This window comes from Mycteria americana, chromosome Z (assembly GCF_035582795.1).
Source record: "Mycteria americana isolate JAX WOST 10 ecotype Jacksonville Zoo and Gardens chromosome Z, USCA_MyAme_1.0, whole genome shotgun sequence".
Taxonomy (NCBI): Eukaryota; Metazoa; Chordata; class Aves; order Ciconiiformes; family Ciconiidae; genus Mycteria; species Mycteria americana.
In genome coordinates, this window is record NC_134396.1 from 19,331,123 (window position 1) to 19,353,629 (window position 22,507).

The following is a 22,507-nucleotide window of genomic DNA, read 5'->3' on the forward strand; positions in this document are numbered from 1 at the left end:
ACGATGAGGTTTAAATAATGCATTAAAAAGAAACACATGTAACTTTAGCACTGCTTCTATTACAAATATCTCTTGCACTCTAGCATAAGCACTTTAAAACATCCTGCTACTGTAAATGGTACTTTGCTGCTAATACTAAAATCCATGTTTTAGTTCAAAGATGAGGTAGGTTTAAAATGTTTTGAGCCTTATTTTTCAGTGACAGACCTTCAAAGTTCTTCCAAAAGTTGTGCAGATTTCTCCCTTGACCTGCCCCCACAAAAACTGGTGCAAGGTGGATGGTTTCAACAGTCACATTTTACAGAATACCACCTATGAACTTCTTCCAATAGTCGAAGTTTTCCAATAATGTGTTAATATTCAGTATTGCTATACTGAAGAAGGGGCAACTAGAAACAGTAGTGACTTCCTTTAAAATACCTTTTATGCACAAGAGTCTTTACCTACATCATGGATAAAAGCACATTTGAATTCTAAATAAACCAAGATACATAACCCCTTCCCTAAAGAACATGGAAACATATCATGTTTCCCAAGCATATCCTCAGTCTAAAATGTTGCCAGCTACTTCCTATGCTCCCTACTTTCTACCTCACCCCTACAGACCACAGGCTAAAGACAGATTTCACTCCTTTGCTCACAAAAGTCCGAACTTCTTTACTCTACAGGCCACATACTAGAGTATTTTTGATGCAAAGCATGTGATACAATCTTCAGATACTTTCAGACGGAGGGAACCAGAAGCAGATGACAACAAACAGCTCCCCATGCCACCAGCTTTGTTGCAGGGCTTGCTCAGGTGGATGTGTGTCTGGACTGCAGAGACCAGGGTCAACTGCTACTGCTGGTTTACTTGGGTTGTGGCTTGGATTACACCGCTCCACAACACACGTTCTGATGAGCGTGCAATGTCTCAGGTCCTGCGTGAAGGCTACACTTTATTCAAGAACCACACATTGACAAACCTTGTGTCAGCTGCGCATAGGTTATTGTTAGACATAAGTACCCCAGATCAGACTGGCAAGAGCAGCTCTAGAAAAAAGCCCCTGAACTCCCTTTGGACTATGGTCTATGTTGCTCCACAGTATCACGGACTCAGCTGTCACATCCATGCTCCACAGAATTAAAGCCTTTCTTTGTCTACTCAGCAGCCCTACAAAAGGAGAAGAGCCCATGCAAATACTGAAGTTTTCTTGCTTGCTCCAACAACCAATGAGAATCTTGTTGACAATATGTATCACATCCTCTTGGAAAAACATCAATTTCCAAAACAGAAAATATCCGTTTACTAAAAGCAATGAAAATTATGACATGAACGAAATACGATACCTGTTTGTTGTTTTCATTGGTACAATGCAGCCTTTTGAGGGACACAAAGTGCCTTACTTTCCTAGCAACAGAAATAATCACCAATTACCATATCAAATGGCAAAGAGAGAAGTGAAGTGATACACTACTGTTTTCTAAAGCAGAGGTCTCCATGCCCTCATGAAACAAGATACCAAACCCAACACCAAACAGACGACTGGGTGACAAGCACTCCTTCAGCATTACAGCTCTGGTTTTGTCCCAGGACACCTGGTCCTTTTGCTCCTGCAGGAATTCACCTGCACATCTGGGAGCAGACTTCGGCAATGTGCCCGTACTACACTGGAAAGGTGTGAGCACATACAAGCACGCACACGAACCAGGGGATCATCCAGCTGCTGATCCTTCTACCTGACCGGGTAACAGTTTGGATACTGTAGAATAACTTCATAAAGAAAAGCATGACAACTTGAACCTAAATGTCAGCTTTCAGGTATCTATAGCAGTAACACTATTAATTGTTATGACTTTACAGTTCTTTTAACTAGCATATGATGACACCAAAATGGACAAACGTAAGCAAAGAACATGACCTTCTCAACTTTGCTTATTCTTTCCACATTGCTTGAAGTCAGCAGTTATATCATCAGTCTGCTACTAAATACATGGAGGTTCATTTCAAACTTACAGATGGGGAAAGCAGAGAGAAGGCCCTAAAAACCAGAAAGCAGTTATGTTCTGGACAAGTTAGTTACCCTCCTTGACCGATCACAGGTGTTATCTTCACATGCTGCTGGATACTGTCTCCTGATTTTCTTCTTGCATAGTAAACTCCTTGCCATTCCTAAGCAAACACACACAACAGAGACAGCATCTAAGAAGGCGTAGCTTGCAGTCAAATATTCATTTATTATTACATAGTCCTTACATAGTAAATAATTACATATTATTTCAAGGTTGTATTTTTTAAAATAGTGTAAAATTTGTTAATACAGGGTAGCACCTTTAACAGGCATTTGCTAACGTAAGGACAGTGTAAATACATTTCTCTTGTGAGGCAGTATACAATTTTTACAAAGAACTTTAGGAATCTTCTGCTTTGAGGGGTTACAAACATTTTTGCTAGGTACCACTATAAGCAGTGGTGGCTGCAACACATCCAGAGAATAACTCCCTTGGGAGCAGCAGAACCAAACTCTGCTCTGAGCACCATTCAGCTTTGAAGTTGTCAGTTGTCAAGCGATATGCATGCTAAATTTCAGAAGCCCTTGACCTAAAGATGTCCTTCAACTAACCTCAGGTAACCAACAGCCTGTTCTCACTCCATGCCTGTTTTCCCATGACCATGGATATCCGAGGCACTCTAGATCAGCAAAAGGAAGAAACAATTTCTTCATGGCATCTTTTAACCTGTTCTCCCATGCAAATGCCCATTTCTCTGACCGGCCACTAGTTTTCCCTCCATCCCCACTGCTACAGGAAAGCACGAAGAGGACTGCAGGCTAACCAAGAGCTGTATATGCACCATCCTTAAGCAGTCCACTGATGCAGAGATAAAAGATAGCCTCCAGTATGGACTGGAGAAGAAAGGAAGATGAAGCAAAAGGCTTCTCTCTCCTTACCAACTCAAAGAAGAGAGATTTTAAGGAGGGAACTACTTGGCAGCAGAGTAGGATGACATTGGAAGATGGGTGGAAGATTTCTTCTCTGTCACAGAGATGTCACATGGACGGATGCAGAAGATACACAGGGCCTTTGAGCAGGCAGTGCTAGCAGCTGGGCAGCCTATATAAATGAGGAGGAGCAAAGCAAGAGTGGCCTGCAGGTATCGCTAATGAACCAAGGTGAACCTGCAAACAACTCCGGACAGTGACCCCCAAAGCTCAGATCATTGCTGGAAGTGACTCAAAGTTCCCCAAGTTCATGAAGCAGAGGGTGAGACAGGGAAGGGTGAGGTACCTCTGCAACACATGGGAGATGGGATAAGAGACTGTTGCATGTATTAGGGGAACATGTCACCAGGAACACATAGCGCTTTTGTGGCTAGTCACCACCATGACAAGAGTTCACAGTGCACTGCAGATATTCTAACTATCGTTAGAAAAACCAACCCCCACTGGGTGCTGATGTATTTTGGTCACAACTGATTATACCACATGGTGCTTAAAGCATGCAGTCAATGAAGCTCTGCAGTTATGATAGAACAGGTAGGTACACCTTTTGGTTGGATGATGCAGCCACCTGAGAGACTGACTGAGGGACAAATTGTTACGTTCCAACTAACAAAAGCTCCATGGGCTCTAGGCAAAACAGAAACACAGAAAACGTTCTTATCTTGATCCTAAGCCAACAGATCGGTAGAGGAGTTCAGTCAGATCCTAAAAGCAAAGCTAAAGAAATCCGTAGTCACTTGTCTGAGGCATGGGCTGTTGCACTCCTAAGACATCTGAGGAGCGGAATTCTGGTCTTGTATGTGCACCCATGAAAACCACATCTTGTGTTCTTAAACCTAGAGCATTAAAAATAAAGCAGAATAGAAATCTAAAGCAGTTTTGCATGAGTTAATTTTATTTGCTTACCTTTCCTTTTTTAATAAATGTGTTGATAGTGTCTAAAATATCCACACAGTTTTTATCGCTCTTTGGTAGTTCAGTAAGTTCCTTGCCAATAAGCTCTCCCTTGTGATACCCCATCATCCGTTCAAAGGCTGGATTAACATACTGCCAAAACAAGAGTACTTTAGGAAATATGGTTATCTAGTTCTGCTACAGATTTCATACTGGTTTTACCATAAGCAACATTACTTTACTGAAAATTAGCATCTAAATAACGTTACTGCGGGAAAAGTCTTAAAAATTCAGCAGGCGTCAATGTGCAGCTTCCAGAAATAAGGCAGTTCATTGCACAGGGCTTTCTAATGGGCAACAAAACTAAAATACTGAAATAGAACAGAAGCTACTGAGCAAAGATCTCTTTGGGGTTCCCCTCTCCAAGTTCTACAAAATAGTTAACTTTTTTCCCCCTACCTGAATGACATGATCTTCACTGGTTATTTCTACAGCTTCCTGGCAATGGTCTAATGCTGCAAACACTGCATTACAAGCCCTGAAATTAGCAAATGATTCACATTAGTTTTATTGTTAGAACATTTTGCTCACTATAAATACATTATTATATTGTACTTATTGGTAGATGAATCACAAAGTAGCATGTGGTTTTGACTAAACCATGTCACTATCTTCATTATGATTTTTTTCAGGAAATTCAGCTTCAGACATCCCTATCGTTGCCGTGTTTTTACTACAGATCACATTGTAAAATTGCTTATGGGTACCGCAGCATCTTAATAGTATACTTCTTTCTCCAAACATGCCCTATATAGCAGGAACTAACAATTAGCAGTAAAAATAACAAATGGCTGTTACATCAGAATAGAAAGTTTTGTGATCATTAGAGATAGGGAACACAAAAATCATCACAGCAGATATATACAAGGTTTTCAATACAGCAAATAGATTGGCGCTATCAAAGAAGTTGTAATACAACATAATTAAATGAAACAATTTAGGCCATCTTAAAGTCCTCGTCAGAAAAATATCCATTTTCCTGCTTCCAAGTAATAATTCGGTGACTTGATTTCCATACATCCTGATTTTTATGGAGGGCCAAAATGATCTTCATTTCCCATTTTTTTCAGGGCTATCCTTGAACTACTGCAGGAAAACAAAAGCCTTACCTTCTTGCTACAAAATTTAAATTGCTTAAATTATGATTTACACAGGATGGGATTAACATTAATATAGACTCCTAATACTAGAAAGAAAAAAAGATATATATATATAGAGAGAGTGCATACTAAAAGAACAACCCAGGCATACTTGCTTTGATAGATGTCAGTACTTCATCTTCGATTTGGACTAAACACAAACTAATAATCTTCTACGTCCCTCTCACTGCAGGGATCATAAATGCACTGTGCATAAACATTCTTGTGTACAGTTATTACCTAAAGGGAACATCTTGCTCCCAGACTGCATAGTGGGGTTTGAATTAATACCAATGACTAGAGAATGAAGAAATACAGGACATTGCTAGTTGTGCTTATCATGGAAGTAACTCAAAACCAAACAGGATACGCAAAGAGATATAAACCGACACACACGCAGGTGTGTGGATGAAGATTTGTAGGAAGAAGTCTTGTATATAGAAGACGGCAGCAGTATTTCAGCTCGTACAATAAAAGGAGCTCCCAGTATAATTTTACAAGTGATTTTCTAGCAGTCCAAGGCGGCTCCAAAGCGTGATTTTGTGCTGTGTGAAACAACTAATTTATCTCAGCGACAGATGCCCATCTAGTACACCAGCTGCTAACAAATGTCATTACATAAACTTTCTTCAAGAAAACACACAGCTAGGTTTGCACTGTTCAAACCTTAGTATTTTCATTTGATCTGGCAACTAAGCCAGCAAAATTACAAGTTTAAATGGCCCATATCCTCTTTGATTAATACACACCTCCCACAGATGCCCAACCAAGCTTCAAACCAGAAGCAGCTACGTGGAGAAGCAGAGTCCCCGCTTGGAATGGAAAGACACTTCTGACCACTGACATGACCTTATATACTGCTTTCTTGAGCTGGCCCTACTTTTTCACCACGTTCCTCTTGTATCTGAACACCTGAAATACCCTGGGTTTAATTCCATCAACTAACTTTCCGAAAATATTCTCTCTTCCCTTTCGCTTTTACAAAGCTGTATAAAAGACCTACTGAGACACCAAACAGATCAGAGACCCAGTGGGATAGAAATACAGTGCAATGCTTTTTTTTCCCCACTTAATCAAACCACACAGATGAAAACAATTTATATCCAAATAGCATTACCAAGCACTAGTTCTGCTTAGTTTTTAACGGCAAATTCATTTAGAGCAACTGCTTAATGAGGCAGAGGTAGGGGGAAATCCTCTGCTGCAAGACCTCAGCTTGTCCAAGTTACAAATACGCCTTTTCAGAAAGTTTATCTTTTAAAAGGTTACTTCACGCCCCCAGATGTTAGTACAAACGTTGCTTATAAGCGTTACTTGTGCTTGTTACACGATGAGGGATATTTAACTATTTAAGTATCCTGGGCCCGCATTTATTAAACTCTTTAAACTACTTAACTCCTCTGGGACTGCATCTGGTAGTGGCAGTAGCAAATCCAAAAACGCTACAGGTTTTTTCCACAGTATTTTGCAACGCTGCCAAAGGTTTCCAAAACAGTCATGTTTAGAGGTGATATGAATATATATACACACACATAAATATATATAATGTGTATTATCAATATACAAAAGACATAACACAGAATATATTTTATATAATGTTATTATTTACATAAATTGAAAGGAAGTAGGCTTACAGTTTATGTAACTACCTTTAAGAAAGCAAAAGCAAGCAGAATTACAAGTGGGTGGTATACTGCTGTTTCCAGAAACAATATGGATGAAAGAACTGTCAGCAGATGAAATGCTGCTGGGGACTGACATTGTTTCCTTCCAATTTTAATGAATTTCAAGATTTTTTTGGTGACGGCTATAAATAAACTTGCAGAAAAATATGGTAGCCATTATGAGTCATGCTCACTGTGTTGGAGTTTTAATTATCTGCATTCATAATTGACACTACACATGTAGAGATGCTCAAACTGTATTTGCATGTTGTTCTTGAAATGAAACAAACTACAAGCATTATGTGTAAGAATTACAGGTTTATCTTTCTATATAAAACTGATGTTTCTGATCTATGCTGACTTAATTCAGAAGTCACCCATTTCATGTTGCATTTACAACTGAACAACAAACCAAGTCAAGACCACCATAACACCTAATTAACATCCAAAATTTCTCAGCTGCTTTATTTTCCTGCTGAATTTTGGAAAGCATCTGTTGAAAATTGTGTGAGCCCAAATTCTATTTTTTTTCCCTGAAAATTTTACTGTAATTGCATTCTGCATGCACAAACATGTAGTCACTTGAACATGAAGTCACTCTGAGGTTGGTTTGCAAGGAAAATCTTAGAAAAATCTACTTCTTAAACAGAGACACTGAAACCTTCAGAAAAGTGATAATATTTTCTGTAGATGGAACTGGAATTAATTTATGACACCCAGGGAACTACACCTTCTCTGCATGACATTCAACTTCAAGGGCTTTTTTTTCATATAGTTGTATTGCAAACATATTTACATGCATGAGTAAGCACCTGTATTACATATAAAACTAGTCACATTGAAGAGAAAGTGATAAGGGAATGAAAGTAATTCAATTTCTCACTAAGATAAAAAACTGTGCTCCTAGTCCGCCAGGTCTTGCCCACGCAAGAAAATAAAAACTCACGGTATAAAGAGCCAGATCATGATTGCGTTCAGCTCAAGCTATCAAATATGAAATCTCACACGCATGAGATCAAAAATGACTTCATGAAGTTTTACTGTCATGTGAATTTGCAGCCCATGAACCTTACGCACAGGGCAGCATTTTTAAAATGCTACCCTTGCAATTAAACAAGCCGAAGTTGTCATTCTGCAATATTTCTGCTAAGGGATCTCTTCCTGAGTGTAATGCTGGTAGCAATGGCTGCTAGAACATTGCCAAATTCAATATGGGCACCTCAAGACATATGGGACACAAGCAAGCATCAGAATAAAGGACATGTACTGCATTTTGCATTAAGGAAAGCCATCATTTAAACGACCAGTGAATGAAACATACACAGACCAAGCTTTCTCAGGGTACCAGTTACTAAGGCACTTAAATTTGTCCTTTACAAAATAACAGAAGAAGGAAATAAGGGTATATATTAGTTAACATACAGATGCAAAGCACATATATGTGTAGCTGGGAAGAAGCAGAAAGTAACCTGATACAATTATGTAGACCAAGCGGTTGATGTTTGCAGTTTCTTACACTTCTACATACCGTAATTTGAACTGAGATCGCACTTCCCCATGTTCTATTTGAACCAGTTCATTGTAACAAGCAGTTATGCTGCTATTCTCCATGAATTGCTGGAAGACAAATCAAGAGTGCATGAAACAGATTGGAACGGTTTTACACTGTTATTTCTGTTCCTGCATCTAAACCTTTAACCTTATAAAGAGAGCTGGCACGAGTCCAGCAAAGGGCCATGAAGGTGATTAAGCATCTCTCCTGTGAGGAAAGGCTGAGAGAGCTGGGACTGCTCAGCCTGGAGAAGAGAAGGCTCAAGGGGGGATCTCATCAAAGCACATAAGTATCTGAAGAGACAGTGTAAGAAGACAGAGCCAGCCTCTTTCCAGCGGTGCCCAGTGGACCAGAGGCAACGGGCACAAACGGAAACACAGGAGGTTCCCTCTGAACATCAGGAAACACTTTTTTTACTGTGAGGGTGACTGAGCACTTGCACAGGTTGCCCAGGGTGGGTGCAGAGTCTCCATCCTTGGAGATATTCAAAAGTTGTGCGGACATGGTCCTGGGCAACCTGCTTTAGGTGGCCCTGCTTGAGCAGGGGGTTGGGCAAGGTGACCTCCAGAGGTCCCTTCCAACCTCAACCATCCTGTGATTCTGTAGAAATAAAAAGCTTTAGTTGTACCTTTTGTGTTCAGTAATCACCTTTTCCCCAGGAATGATTTTCTAGTTCTTAAGAGAACATGGCTGTCTAAATACAAAGCAAGTATAAAAATATGCTGAAACCTCAACTGTGATTTTTCCCATTTGGTTTTAGCAACCCAGTTAGAAACAGATAATCTCAAAATACCCAAACATAGTCTCACACAAACCCAGTATTGCCTTGATGTTTCATTTTGAACATCTACCCTTAATCCAGAATGGAAATGGAATACCTTAGAGACATACAACATTCATGCTAAAAAAAGAAAAAAATTATAATGATATTTGTAATTTCATTTGTTTTCAAGCAAATATTGCAGTTGAAGCTCAGAAGGTGAAGTAACTTTGCTCCACAAGTAATCTCACTGAGCTATCACCGTGAATTCAGAGGTGCAGGAAAGTATATGAAGTAAGGAGCATGCTGACAACAGTTAACGAACTTTTATATACTCCAGATGGGAGAGAACATCCTCTCTTTGTTAGGCAAAGGTAGTAAGCTGAAAGGTCTTGTGCTTGGTCCTGCTGAAAGCAGAAACTTTATGGTGACACAAAAGAAGTAGATTCTCTGACTTCAGTTAAAGTTTACTGCTTATTAGTAAACTTCTACTATGAAGAGCTAAATCACTCCTTTAGAAACACATAGACCGACTCTACTTTTCACAGAAAATACCCTGTCTTGTCACTAGTTCTCACAGCACAGCTGCATGCAGAGTCAAGAGGCAGCACTCAAACCTCTGAGGAATAAAGACTGGTTTTTGAGAAATTTACACTTCTCTCCTGTGTGAAAACTTGTATTTTGGGGACAAATGGCTTAATCCCTAGTTGCCAGAAAAATGTAAAAAACTAAAATTAAAAATAACTGTTGACATGGGTCTGCTTCACTCCTTAATGTTAAGACCTTAAAATATTTCTGTAACTCTCACCTCACACACTAAGTGAATGCATGGCAAACCAAAAGGTGCAATATCAAATTGGCAGAAGCAAAAGTGCAAATGATGTTGTATTTTTTCATAACAAACTTCCTGCAAACAAACTTGCCTTCTACAGCACTGTAGATTTAGATTTTCAGTTTTAGAGTGCTCTTCTAAATATTCAAATATGCTCCTGCTAAATTTAAATCAATATAAAAACAAGTCTATCAATAATATACAATTTAAGAATGATGGCAACCTATTTTACAAACTAAACTTACTAGAACATACGAAAGCTCTTTATAAACTGAATTTTAAAGTAGTGCTGTTTACTGACAAAAATCAGCCACTATCTCAGCGCAATTCTTTGGCTAAGAACTAAGAACTGCAGCTTGTTGAAGTGCTGAACCAGCTCGTAACTCTTGTGTAGTCTTCTGCAGGTGCACAGAATCTCTTTATTTAATATAGTACTAATGCAATTCATTCACTGGCTCACTCAAAGCTGAGAAATCAACTGGGACCAGAAAAAAGCAGGAAACATTTCCTTTTTCTAATCTGTGCATCTAAATGAGGCACAAGAAGATGAAGATCTATTAACTCTCAAATATTAGAAGGCAGACAAAAATACTTTCTTTTTAAAAAGTTTAGTATTTATATAGTACATTTTGACTGGGGACTTCAACCATCTGGCATCAATGGCATCTGCTGGAAAAGTAGCACGGCGAGCTGTAGGCAATCCAGGAGACTCCTGGAGTGCATTGAGGATAACTTCTTAAGCCAGGTAATAGACAGGCCTACCAGAGGGGACGAGATACTGGACCTGATGATCACCAGTGCAAGTGAGCTAATAGGTGATGTCAAGACTGGAGGCAGCCTGGGCTGCAGTGATCAGGCACTGGTGGAGTTCACAGTCCTGAGGGATATGGGGTGGGTGAAGAGTAAAGTCAGCACCGTGAATTTTAGGAAAGCAAAATTCCAGCTGTTGAAGGAGTTAGTCAATGGGACCCCTTGGGAAACTGCCCTCAGGGACAAGGGAGCAGAACAGAGCTGGCAGATCTTTAAGGACGCTTTCCATAGAGCGCAAGAGCTCTCGATCCCCAGGTGTAAGAAATCAGGGAAGGAAGGCAACAGACTAGCATGGATGAGTCAAGACCTGCTGGTCAAACTAAAGGGCAAGAAGGAAATGCACAGGCAGTGGAAACAGGGACAGGTAACCTGGGAAGAGTATAGAGATGCTGCCCCATTGTGTAGGGATGGGGTCAGGAAGGCCAAGGCACGGCTGGAGCTGAACTTGGCAAGGGACACAGAGAATAATAAGAAGGGCTTCTACAGGTAAGTCAGCCAGAAAAGAAAGGTCAAAGAAAGCGTACCCCCCCAATGAACATGACTGACAAACTGGTAACAACAGACGAGGAGAAGGATGAGGTACTCAACAACTTTTTGCTTCAGTCTTCACCGGCAACGTCACTTCCCACACCTCTTGAGTGGATGGACTGCAAGACACGGACTGGGGGACCAAAGTCCCTTCCACTGGAAGAAAAGATCAGGTTCGAGACCACCTGAGGAACCTGAACATACATAAGCCTATGGGACCTGATGAGATGCATGCCAGAGTCCTGAGGGAACTGGCTGATGTAGTTGCCAAGCCACTCTCCATGATATTTGAAAAGTCCTGGCAGTCAGGTGAAGTCCCCACTGACTGGAAAAAGGGAAACATTGCACCCATTTTTAAAAAGGGTAGAAAGAAGGACCCTGGGAACTACTGACCTCTCAGCCTCACCTCTGTGCCTGGGAAGACCATGGAACAGGTCCTCCTAGAAGCTGTGCTAAGGCACATGGAGGACAGGGAGGTGATTTGAGACAGCCAGCATGGCTTCACCAAGGGCAAGTCTTGCCTGACCAATCTAGTGGCCTTCTATGACAGAGTGACTACATCAGTGGACAAGGGAAGAGCTACTGATGTCATCTATCTGGACTTCTGTAAGGCCTTTGACACAATTCCCCACAACATCCTTCTCTCTAAATGGGAGAGAGATGGATTTGATGGATGGACTGTTCAGTGGATGTGGAATTGGTTGCATGGTCACATCCAGCGAGTAGTGGTCAATGGCTCAATGTCCAGATGGAGATCAGTGATGAGTGGTGTCCCTCAGGGGTCTGTATTGGGACCAGTACTGTTTAATATCTTCATCAATGACATAGACAGTGGGATCGAGTGCACCCTCAGCAAATCTGTAGATAACACCAAGCTGAGTGGTGTGGTTGACACGCCTGAGGGATGGGATGCCATTCAGAGGGACCTGCACAAGCTTGAGAAGTGGGACCACATGAACCTCATGAGGTTCAACAAGGCCAAGTGCAAGGTCCTGCAGTTGGGTCAGGGCAAACCCCAGTATCAATACAGGCTGGGGGATGAAGGGATTGAGAGCAGCCCTGTGAAGAAGGACTTGGGGGTACTGGTGGATGAAAAGCTGGACGTGAGCCGGCAATCTGTACTCACAGCCCAGAAAGCCAATTGTATCCTGGGCTGCATCAAAAGAAGCGTGGCCAGCAGGTCCAGGGAGGTGATTCTGCCCCTCTACTTTGCTCTGGCGAGACCTCACCTGGAGTCCTTCATCCAGCTTTGGAGCCCTCAGCACAGGAAAGACATGGACCTGTTGGAGCGGGTCCAGAGGAGGGCCACAAAAATGATCAGGGGGCTGGAACACCTCTCCTATAAGGACAGGCTGAGAGAGTTGGGGTTGAGAAGGCTCCGGGGAGACCTTATTGCGGCCCTTCAATACCTAAAGGGAGCTTATGAAAAAGATGGGGACAGACTTTTTAGTAGGGCCTGTAGCGATAGGACAAGGGGTAATGGTTTTAAACTAAAAGAGGGTAGATTTAGACCAGATATAAGGAAGAAATCTTTTATGATGAGGGTGGTGAAACACTGGAACAGGTTGCCCAGAGAGGTGGTAGATGCCCCATCCCTGGAAACATTCAAGGCCAGGTTGGACGGGGCTCTGAGCAACCTGATCCAGTTGAAGATGTCCCTGCTCGTTGCAGGGGGGTTGGACTAGATGACCTTTAAAGGTCCCTTCCAACCCGAACTGTTCTATGATTTTATGATTTAACTAACATGTACTCTTAAATTACATTTTACTTCATTATAATTGGATTCCACTGTCATCCTATACAGAACTTGACCCAAGCCACAAGAGTCATCAGCTAGTAGAAATGCATCATTCTTCTTGCTTAGCAAGAAGTACTAGGTTTAATAGTAAAGATTTATTTTGTTGCAAACAAGAAAGTTTTAATAGCAACTGGTCAATGAGAATCAACATTTGTTTAGGGAAAGAACTAAAGTTCAAAATACAAGACAAGATTGTAATTGAGTAACTGCAAACACTAAGGTCCCCTGTTTTCTAATTTAAATCATAGTTGAAAATCAGTCAGGAAGCCCCATCATGTATTTAAATTAGTCCATCCTAAGTAGGCCATCACTATTAGCTTTATGAGGCTGAAAGGGAAAAAAAAAATCAGCATAATAAATGTTCTGCATTAACAACACCATTAATATACAAACACAAAAGCTGTTAATGATACAGGGGAAAAAAAAGATCAGAAGATGTAATAAAATAGACTTTCTTGAGAAGGAGGAAGAAAAAACAGAAAAAACTCAGCATAAAAAAAATGTCAAAGGATGGTATAAAATGAACAGAAAAGACTCCTGAAATCTCCCTCTGTTCATAAGATCTATTAGTGATCATAGTAATCCAGATCTGGATAGGGATCAATCATCACTGATTTCATTAGAAGAAATGAAAAGTTATTTCTTTACGACTACTTACAATATATTTTGTAGGTACACATAAACATAGAAAGATATTACTCTAACATAGTACACATGAAGGCAACAGAACATTTTGAAGTGGAATAATCAGCTATTTGCTGCATGGAAAAAAAAATTATGGTTATTTGCAAGAGTATCTCCCCCAAAAAGACTAAAGGAGTTCTTCTCAATCTTTAGATCCAAACCTGATGTAAACAGTCTGGTTTTGTCCATAAAACTCTATAAAAAGGTGACAGACTAATTGGCTAGTAGCTCAGACTCTTTGCTAGGCAAGTTGGATATGCATTTAGAAGACAGCCACCACCAGATGGAGCGATTGCATTCAGTGTTTTGTCAAGGGAAGAAAAGGGAGATGATGAGCAAAAATAAGACAAATGCTGATACGATGAAGAGTGATAATGGAAAATAAAGCTACCAGAAAGGCTGGACTATAAAAATAAAAACAGTGAAGGGAAACTTACAATTTGAACAGATATGATTTTCCAAAAATAAATTTCATCTTGCTGCCGAAGAAGAGATTCCCTGCAAATACTGTCTCTCTAGTTGAAGAAGGGTATTTTTAAATCTTTGTGTATGTGTGTGCGTTTATTTTGTGTTAATGGATTTAGTCCCTACTGATCCCCATCCAAGCAGAAATAATTCCTATGTCCTCCCCACTGTGAAAATAGGATCTTTGACATCAGATGTGTTTTAAAGGCTTGAAAATAACTTCAGTAGGGAATTACTATATTATGCAAGCACTCTGATAAATCTGGGACAGCTAGAGGGAATGGTTAGAGCAGCTGTTAGGTGCAAGAAGATTTTACTTTCCTAGGCAGAGAGTGTGCCACTGAGATGTGTCTCAGAGCTGCAGTGTCTCCTCTGGCTCTACTCAGTACTACACCTACACTTATGATCTAGCCCACAAAACATATTGCCCTGCATTGTTTTTAAATGAATCACCAGACTTGAGAAGAAATAAAGATTTCTGTGAAAAATACTAAAACCTTTACTGTTTTGAGAGAGAGAGAGGAGAGAGAGGGGAAGAAAACTACACTAAGAAAACACTGGCATTCTTGGGCTGACCTTTCTCTTAGCCCTCACTTTTCCAATTTTTGGAACATGTAAGCGCTTCAGAAATGGTTATGCCTTTAATGCTTTTTCCCCCACAGTACCCTTGCAGGAGAGGCAAGATCCATTACCTCTTTTTGGAGATGATCTGCAAATGGTGACTCAGGTGCATGTTCTGCTTTGTAAAGAAATTCAAGCTAAATATGATTTAGCTCAGATACTGGACTCAGTATGAGCATATTAGCATGACGCGCTGCCTGGGTTAATTCCCTTTCTTCTCTGATTTTTCTTACTACAGTTAATTGTCCTAACTATATATAGTTAATTCTCCCTAACTACAGTGTCCCCTAATGTGTTTCTATTGCCTCAATACGTAGCCTTCCTTATGAATGGCTAACTTCGATATTACAGCTGATTTATATTACATTAACACAACATTAATATCCATCAAAAGCCACTCACACAAAGGCTGGAAGAGGGTAAGCAACTGAACTAGATTTTCAGAGCCAAGAACTTCTGCCTTTATTCTCCCTCCTATGAAGCTTTTTTGAGAAACAGTATGAACAGTTATCTTCCCTCCTGCTGCTTGTACAGGAGAGCCTCTAACGCTGTCGTGAGAAGAAGGGGTGCAAGCCAACACAACAGACCTCCCCCCCAAAAAAAATTCTTTGCATCAGGAGGAGCTGGACTAGGCTTCTAGTCCCTTTAGAAAAGGAATCCTAGCAGTCTGAGCACACAGAGATGTCTGGGTGACTAGTCAGCATGCTGAGATACGCAGCACACATTAATCAGGGTCCCCCATCGTTGTTTTTTTAATGCAGTCATAAACAAAACCCACCCACCACCTGCCCAGACCACCAGAAATTAACCCCAGTGTTCCTGCTTATTCTGGAAGGATTAGGTAGATCACAGATTATTTCATATGCTTCTTGGATATGTTGTTGAAAAGAAAAGAATACCCAATCAACTGCCACTGGTTTCTCATCAATAAATTTTTGACAGAAGCAAATGTATAATTTTCAATTTGAAGAAGTAGAAGTGTCTGTAATTTATGAAGCAGTTATGGTTACTATATTAAATATGTAATTTATACATACCCTATTAAAGCCTGCATTAAGAAGGGGAAGAACAGAAGTCTCTTCTTGGTCAGCAGATCTACAAAACAAAATGTATGGTCACACAACATTTAAGAATTAGATAGTATCAATTTGACATAGTTACCCAAACATAATGAATGCAGTGAGAACACTTTTGCATAAAATACATACATAAAATCATACTATTACAGAAGTTGATACTATAGTGTTCTTTTATACGTATTTGCAGCTATGACTACAACCTGATAGTTATTCCTACAGCAAACCTGACAGATACTCTACAGAAGTCCTGTGTCTCTTCACAGACACACAAGGGCATGACAAAAAGAAAGCCTGAAGAGGATAAAAGACATCCTGTGATATCCTATGAGAAAGAATCTAAAAAAATTGTTATTAAGTAAAAGGTGAAGCAAGTTGTAAAGTCTTGCTCAGCAGCAAACTTAGTCTATTTTCTAATCTTGGCAGGAATAGTTCTTCTCCTGCCACTCTATTTCCTAATATTTTAATTGAGCTAGGAAATAAATAAAATTAGAATGGATTCAGTAGTGTGCAGGAGTTTTGACAAAGACAAGAAAGGTCTTTTTTTCGAAGGTATTTGATAAACAATGTATTTAAGTCAGTAAGAATTCCTCCTGAATACATAGTGTATGAATTACTGAATAAGGATTTCAGGACGACATTCTGGTGAGTTTAGTACCAACAGGATTGAAGTTTACTCCATTACCCCATTCCCCAATAACCACAGTGTGCTATTTCATCTAGTTATTTCCTTTAGAAAGTAATACACAGCGTTCTATTTTTTTTCTTTTAGAAACCAACACATAGCTTTCTATTTTTTCTTAGTATACAAGCCATTACATTATGATCCTCTGAAGGTGATAGGGATAGTACTAGTCTGTATAAATGGAAAGTTATCAAATACTTAAATAGCCCACATAAAACATCACTAACCCTTTTCAGGTAAAATAATACTAAACTTACTCTATGAGGCTTGCTAGTAAGATACTTTCTGTAATTAGATAATTATTATACATAACATTCTCATAAAGTAAAATAAAAATCTTTCACAAAACAGTAATACTTACGTGCGTGGAACCACAGCAAGTATTATAGTGTGCTCTGATGGTTTTGTGGCACGAATAGACCTGAGGAAACAAAAATTTCTCAGTTACGCCACATACTTTCTCAGTGTTACTCTGAGTATCTTCACAGACAATATAAATGAAAACCAGGACTGAAAGACACCATCGAGGCTAGAAAATAGGATATGACACTGCCAAAACCTACCTATCCCCCCTTAGACAATCCATTTCCATTTTGCTACCAGATTCCTCAGATTTTGCTCAATGCAGTGAAGAGGCAAGAGCTCCAAAACCACAGGGCATGAACAGCAGCTCTTCAAATCCACTCTTATAACCTAGCAGAGGTTTGCCCCGTTTACTTAGCTTATTGGTGGCAGACTGCCCTGAATGCATGCATTGAGAAAGGTCAGTCTATACAATGCATTTTCAATACCCATTAGCTAATTTAAACAAGAACCTCCACCACCTTCTCCCATTATTTACCATTGTCCTTCTAGATATTGTTTTCTTTATTATAAAATTTTCTTTAGAGGGTGGCAAGTGCTTTTGGGGCATGCAAGTAAGAAAAGAGGGCATAGCAAATGTATGTGATAGACTATCATTTATGAAATGCTGAACAAACAAAATTTACCACTTTACATATTATTGAGAAACTGAAAAAAATATGACCAACTATGAGAAGAACACTCCATTCACCTTTTACTGGCTAAAGATAACTTTTTTTAATCATGTCACACTGTCCTGAATAAATAGTCTTTATATTATTTGCTGGTCTTTTAGAATAGCTTCCATCAGCACAAGTATTTTAGTTTTAAAATGCTCCTTGTCATAATCATGGCAAATTTCAGCTCATGATGGACTGAGAAGCACAGTGTGGTGTATGGTACAAAATGTATGCTTCAGCTGAAACAGTGTATTTTAGCATAGAATCCCAATACTAAGTGCTTGCAACCTTAGAGCTGCTAAGACGGAGTCGTGCACCAGAAGAGTGATGTGAACTTTTGTGAAGAGCTGGCAGTGCCTGACCCAGTAGACAAACAAGCACATTGCTATGAAGCCCTGCAGCTTCAGACTTTGCTGCAGCAGTAACCCAGGAAAGCAGCAGGCAGAGACAGCAGGTAATAATTTCACAACAGCTCTGGTTTATGCTCTGATAGAAGCCCATGACCTAAAGAGATAATTCTACAATTCAGCTTTGCCACAAGTGTATTTTTCATGCTGTTCTTCTCTTACAGGTGTGTGCAAACCTCCTGGCCTCAATCCCCAAACTTCCATTTTACTACAGTTTTGGGGGTTCATTTTTTTTTTCTTTTTTTTTTTTTTAAATTAGGAGGTTTGGGTTTTGTACAATATATTCTGGAGTTCAAGAGAAGCATAAGGTCCTTTAGGTTACCTGCAGATATCTTCTGCATCAAAATATCTGGAGTTCCTGTGATCTATAACAATTATTTCCTGGTGCTTATCAAGAAAACATTCAAGTGCTGACTCTGGAGTCCGGGCAATATTGCACCTGTATCCAGCTCTGTCACAAGCCCACCAGAAACCATCACTTTGGTTGTCTTCTTTTGCGAAGATCAGCAAAACCTGCAAAGCATAAAAAACAGCGGTACCACATTAAACATACAAAATAGTTCTCTGCATGGTGCAAATCTTAACAAACACTTCTGCTATACAAAAGTTCGAGTCTGCTGTGAAAGAGGGAAGATTGAACTACAGGCTGTAGAACAGCTGATGCAATAGCACAACTTTCTTGATAGACAGAGTGATTATCAATAGATAATCAATAGTTAACTGTGTAGGACTGATACTTAGGACAAACCCAGCTGCCAGATGATGAGTCTCTTCTAACTCATGTTCAAATTCAATTGCAGCCACCCAGAGTAGGTGGGTAGGTGTTCAAACATCATTGCCACTCTCGTCAGGCCATCCCAGCTACACACACTTTTAATTGTAATGAACTATCTGGAATGCAACTGCCTTAATTATCGCTCTTTAGGGACAAAAAATTAACATAACACAGTTTTATTAATTATTTCCTCTTTGATGTACAACAAAATGGAGTTAACCCATATGCTTTCAAAACTGAAAAGAACAACAGACAAGCAGGTATGGACAGGGCTGGGAAAGGGACGAAAACTGATTCAAACATCACAATTTTTACCCAATAAATTGTCCCTAATTATGTAAATATATGAGGTAGTTTCAACAACTTCGACTGAACACTTAAGGAATTGCTCACACAAGATCAGGCAGGACGCGTGCTGAGGCACTGTTCTAAAAATAAAATTGATGCTGCAGGAAGTCTGTTTGCTAACTGACACACAGAACTGAAAACAGCTGTATTTGTGTGCTTCTTGTGTGAAAGGAAAGGTGTTTTTAGGAGAGAACAAATTTTTCATCCTTGCCCTATAATACTTATCAGCATACAAATTACACAGCTAGGAACGCAAGTCACCTAGACAATCCCCTTCACAATTTGCAAATATTTACCACAGCAACTGATCACTAACCATGCCACCCTATCTGACAGATGAAGAAAAAGGTTAATTTAGTGCAAATATGCTGTGAAAAAGAAAGTCCTCAAAAAGTCAAAAGTTTATCCACAGCTATTCAAATTGCACAGAAAGGCAGCAGCCAGAGAATAATCTATGTATAAAGCAAAATCCTGTTCATTTCACAAATAAGTCATCCCTTGACTTCACTGAAACAACCTGTCTGAGCAAAACATACAAAATTTTGCCCCAAATGCCCATAAGAAAGGTCAATAACCTTTCATCCGTGCTGCTCTATGCAGCTGTGGTGTCACCACATGAAATTCAACACCATCAGTCTAGAAGCTAGAAAAAGTGACCATAACTTTTCTCTTATCTTGAGCAGTCTGGGTTGTTGAATTCTAAACAATAAACAAATCAATTAATGTTACTGTGGCAGGACAACCAGTCAAGGTTTCATTAAACAGTGGAAGAAAATTATATGCTCAGAATTTCCAGAAATATTAAGAAATAACTTAAGACGTTTCAATTTATTAGAAAGAGTATTTTTAATTGCAGTTAACAATAAGCAGATTTGGGTTACTGACACTTAACATCCAAGGTAACTGTTGTCACTCTACCTAATCCCTGATTTTTCTTCCACCCATCAAAATGTTGGAAAGCAGTGATATGACGGAGATGCAGACTTTGTCTGTAGATACTTTGGTAAAGTCCCTACTCTGATACAATCTTCTGTTTGGTTCCAACTGCTATTAGTTTTATTTTGTTCTTAGTTTGATTGGTATAATATGGTTCAGAAAACAGGTTTTTTGGGGCACATTTTTTGATATCTTCCTTCTCTCAATATTCCCAGTTTGGAAATAAAGGATTCCAAAATACAATCATTTACCAGCTGTAAAATAATGGAGCTTAATTAAATCACCTGATCTCCCACTGGTAGCTAATTATCAGTGTGTGAATCCTTCTGAGAATATTAACTTTAAAAGGTTTTTAAAGTATTACTACCATGCTTTCTCATTAACATTTGTATGAGTCTTACTATAAACCGTCAAAACATAATGTACTAGAAGTATATTGGAAGATATGCTCTCAAAGTCAAGATAAAAATATAACAACCTATATAAACAACATTGTCAAGGAAAAGCTTGAATTCAATCTGTGTTTTTTGGCAAAAAACCCATGTAGCTATTTTTTGGTGTATAATTTGTCAGTGTTACTGTAAAAAGATCTTTTTACTCAGTGCTGCCCTGGTTTAGGAGCACCATGGACTTCTCCCGTGGAGACCTTTACATTTTTTGGTAATGTATTGGAATTTTTACCATCTTTCTAAGTAGTTGCTTTGCACAACTATTGCATGTCTTGTTCCCAGTTTATTACACAAATACAGAAAATGGACAGAGATTTGCTTTAAAGAGCTCAAAATAAAAATAAGAGACACCAGCTGAGTACAGATACATAGGGTACCACAATGAAACTGAGAAAATGACAAACAGCAACTTAAGAAGTAAAAATAAAGTTTCTTAATGATTTTTATGTTATTGTATCCCAGCAAGAGAGCTTTAAGTTGGAAAACACACAGTGGTTCTGAATTAAGTTAGGAAGGAGCTCTTGTCACACTGCAAATTGGCATGGGGGAACAGTAAAATGCTGTGTATCATCATGCATCGTTTGCAGCTCAACAGGGAAGATCACCATCATCAGAACAGACACGGAGTTTGATGTCAATGCTGTGAAAGAGATGATGGCCAATGAATGTCCTAATAGGTGAGAAAATGCAGGATTTGAATGGGGGACACATCCAAACCTTTATCAGCCCTGGTAAACACTTCTGCAAAAGGCTAAGACAACTTTTTAATGTGTATTAAACGTTTATAAAAACCACCTTTCTCCTGTGTCCTCTGGAGAAAGCACATTTACATGTACTTTTATCATGGCCATTTCTAAGGTCTCAGAACCAAACCATGCCTGTTTGCAAGCCTTGGTACAAAATCGGGGCAGATGCGCAAGCTGCATGTGGGGAGGGCATTCGGAGGGTTGGAGCTGGTAGGTTTGCTCTGGACTCTTCCCCTTGCCCCTTAAGGCCAGCAGCACCTGGGTCACGATCTAGTACAAACCAAACCAGATTAGTCCTCCAGCGCAGATGGTCGTAAAGCTCAGTGAGGAATCTATTAAATGGGTTATGTCAGGTCACAGTCACAAGTAAGGTGACTTCTCAGACAAAAAATATGGGCCATTTCGAGGTTGGCACAGGTATCCCATAACAGCATAAACCACGCACCAGAATAAAACGAACGTTGCTAAGAAAAGCCCCAGTGGCAATTGTTTTGACAAACTAAATTGACTTATCAGACAATTGTGAACATGATTAAGCACCCACAAATAGACATTTAAAATGTGATATTCAGTAGCTGTTTGCACTGCACAGAGAAACACGTAACTCCATTGTGAAGATGGAATAAAAGATTAACACACGTTTTTTAAATGCGTGGATGTGTGCAATACTTGCCAAATTAGCTGAGGTAATGTGGCTTGTTCCACAACAAAGGAGGTGGGTTTACATGAAGTGTTTTCCCTTTACTGTAAATAAGTTAGTGTATGGCAATGTCTTTATGGAAAACTCTTCAGTTAATGGTTTTACTTAAGGTCTGCTTTCTGCTTTACTTAAGGTCTTCTGTGGTAGCACCATAGATTCTCACTTATGTAATGTAGGGACAAAATAACATCCACACCTGACAAGGTACCAAAAAGAATGTCAAACACTTTTAAAAACAACAAAAACCCCACTTTCCCTTCTTATATGAAAAATCTTCACTTACAACAGCTAACACTGGTACTATGATATTTTGGCAAATCCAATTTCTACGAAGTAAAATCCTGACATAAGCACTGAGAGTATTTGTATTTGTTAAATATCTGTTTGACCATCTTTCTGAAGATGACCACAGTCTAAAGAACATTTTTCCATGAAGAGTTTCACATTTTTATGTTGAAATTCCTTGCAAAACCAAAGACTGGTCTGCTGAAGCCACTGTTCCACAGTCTTATTATAAAATAAACAAATAGTTTCATCAGATCAAGTCATCATTAAGACTGAATGTTTAATACAGA

At 39.4% G+C, this 22,507-nt stretch overlaps 1 protein-coding gene across 9 annotated transcripts in view; it reads right to left on the reverse strand.

The window, feature by feature from the left end:
- The window catches only part of PDE8B (phosphodiesterase 8B), a 79,811-nt gene that overhangs the window by 19,534 nt on the left and 37,770 nt on the right, over positions 1-22,507 (reverse strand). For 4 of the 9 annotated variants that reach the window (XM_075527475.1, XM_075527478.1, XM_075527477.1 and 1 more), the window contains 8 exons: positions 18,301-18,491; positions 16,911-16,970; positions 15,826-15,883; positions 8,267-8,355; positions 4,335-4,413; positions 3,888-4,028; positions 2,064-2,152; positions 1,330-1,390 (listed from right to left, as the gene is read on the reverse strand). In XM_075527475.1, the coding sequence (XP_075383590.1) occupies positions 1,330-1,390; positions 2,064-2,152; positions 3,888-4,028; positions 4,335-4,413; positions 8,267-8,355; positions 15,826-15,883; positions 16,911-16,970; positions 18,301-18,491 (768 nt within the window). The remainder of the gene's footprint in view (positions 1-1,329; positions 1,391-2,063; positions 2,153-3,887; positions 4,029-4,334; positions 4,414-8,266; positions 8,356-15,825; positions 15,884-16,910; positions 16,971-18,300; positions 18,492-22,507) is intronic. The other 5 variants (XM_075527483.1, XM_075527482.1, XM_075527476.1 and 2 more) reach the window with 4 other exon arrangements.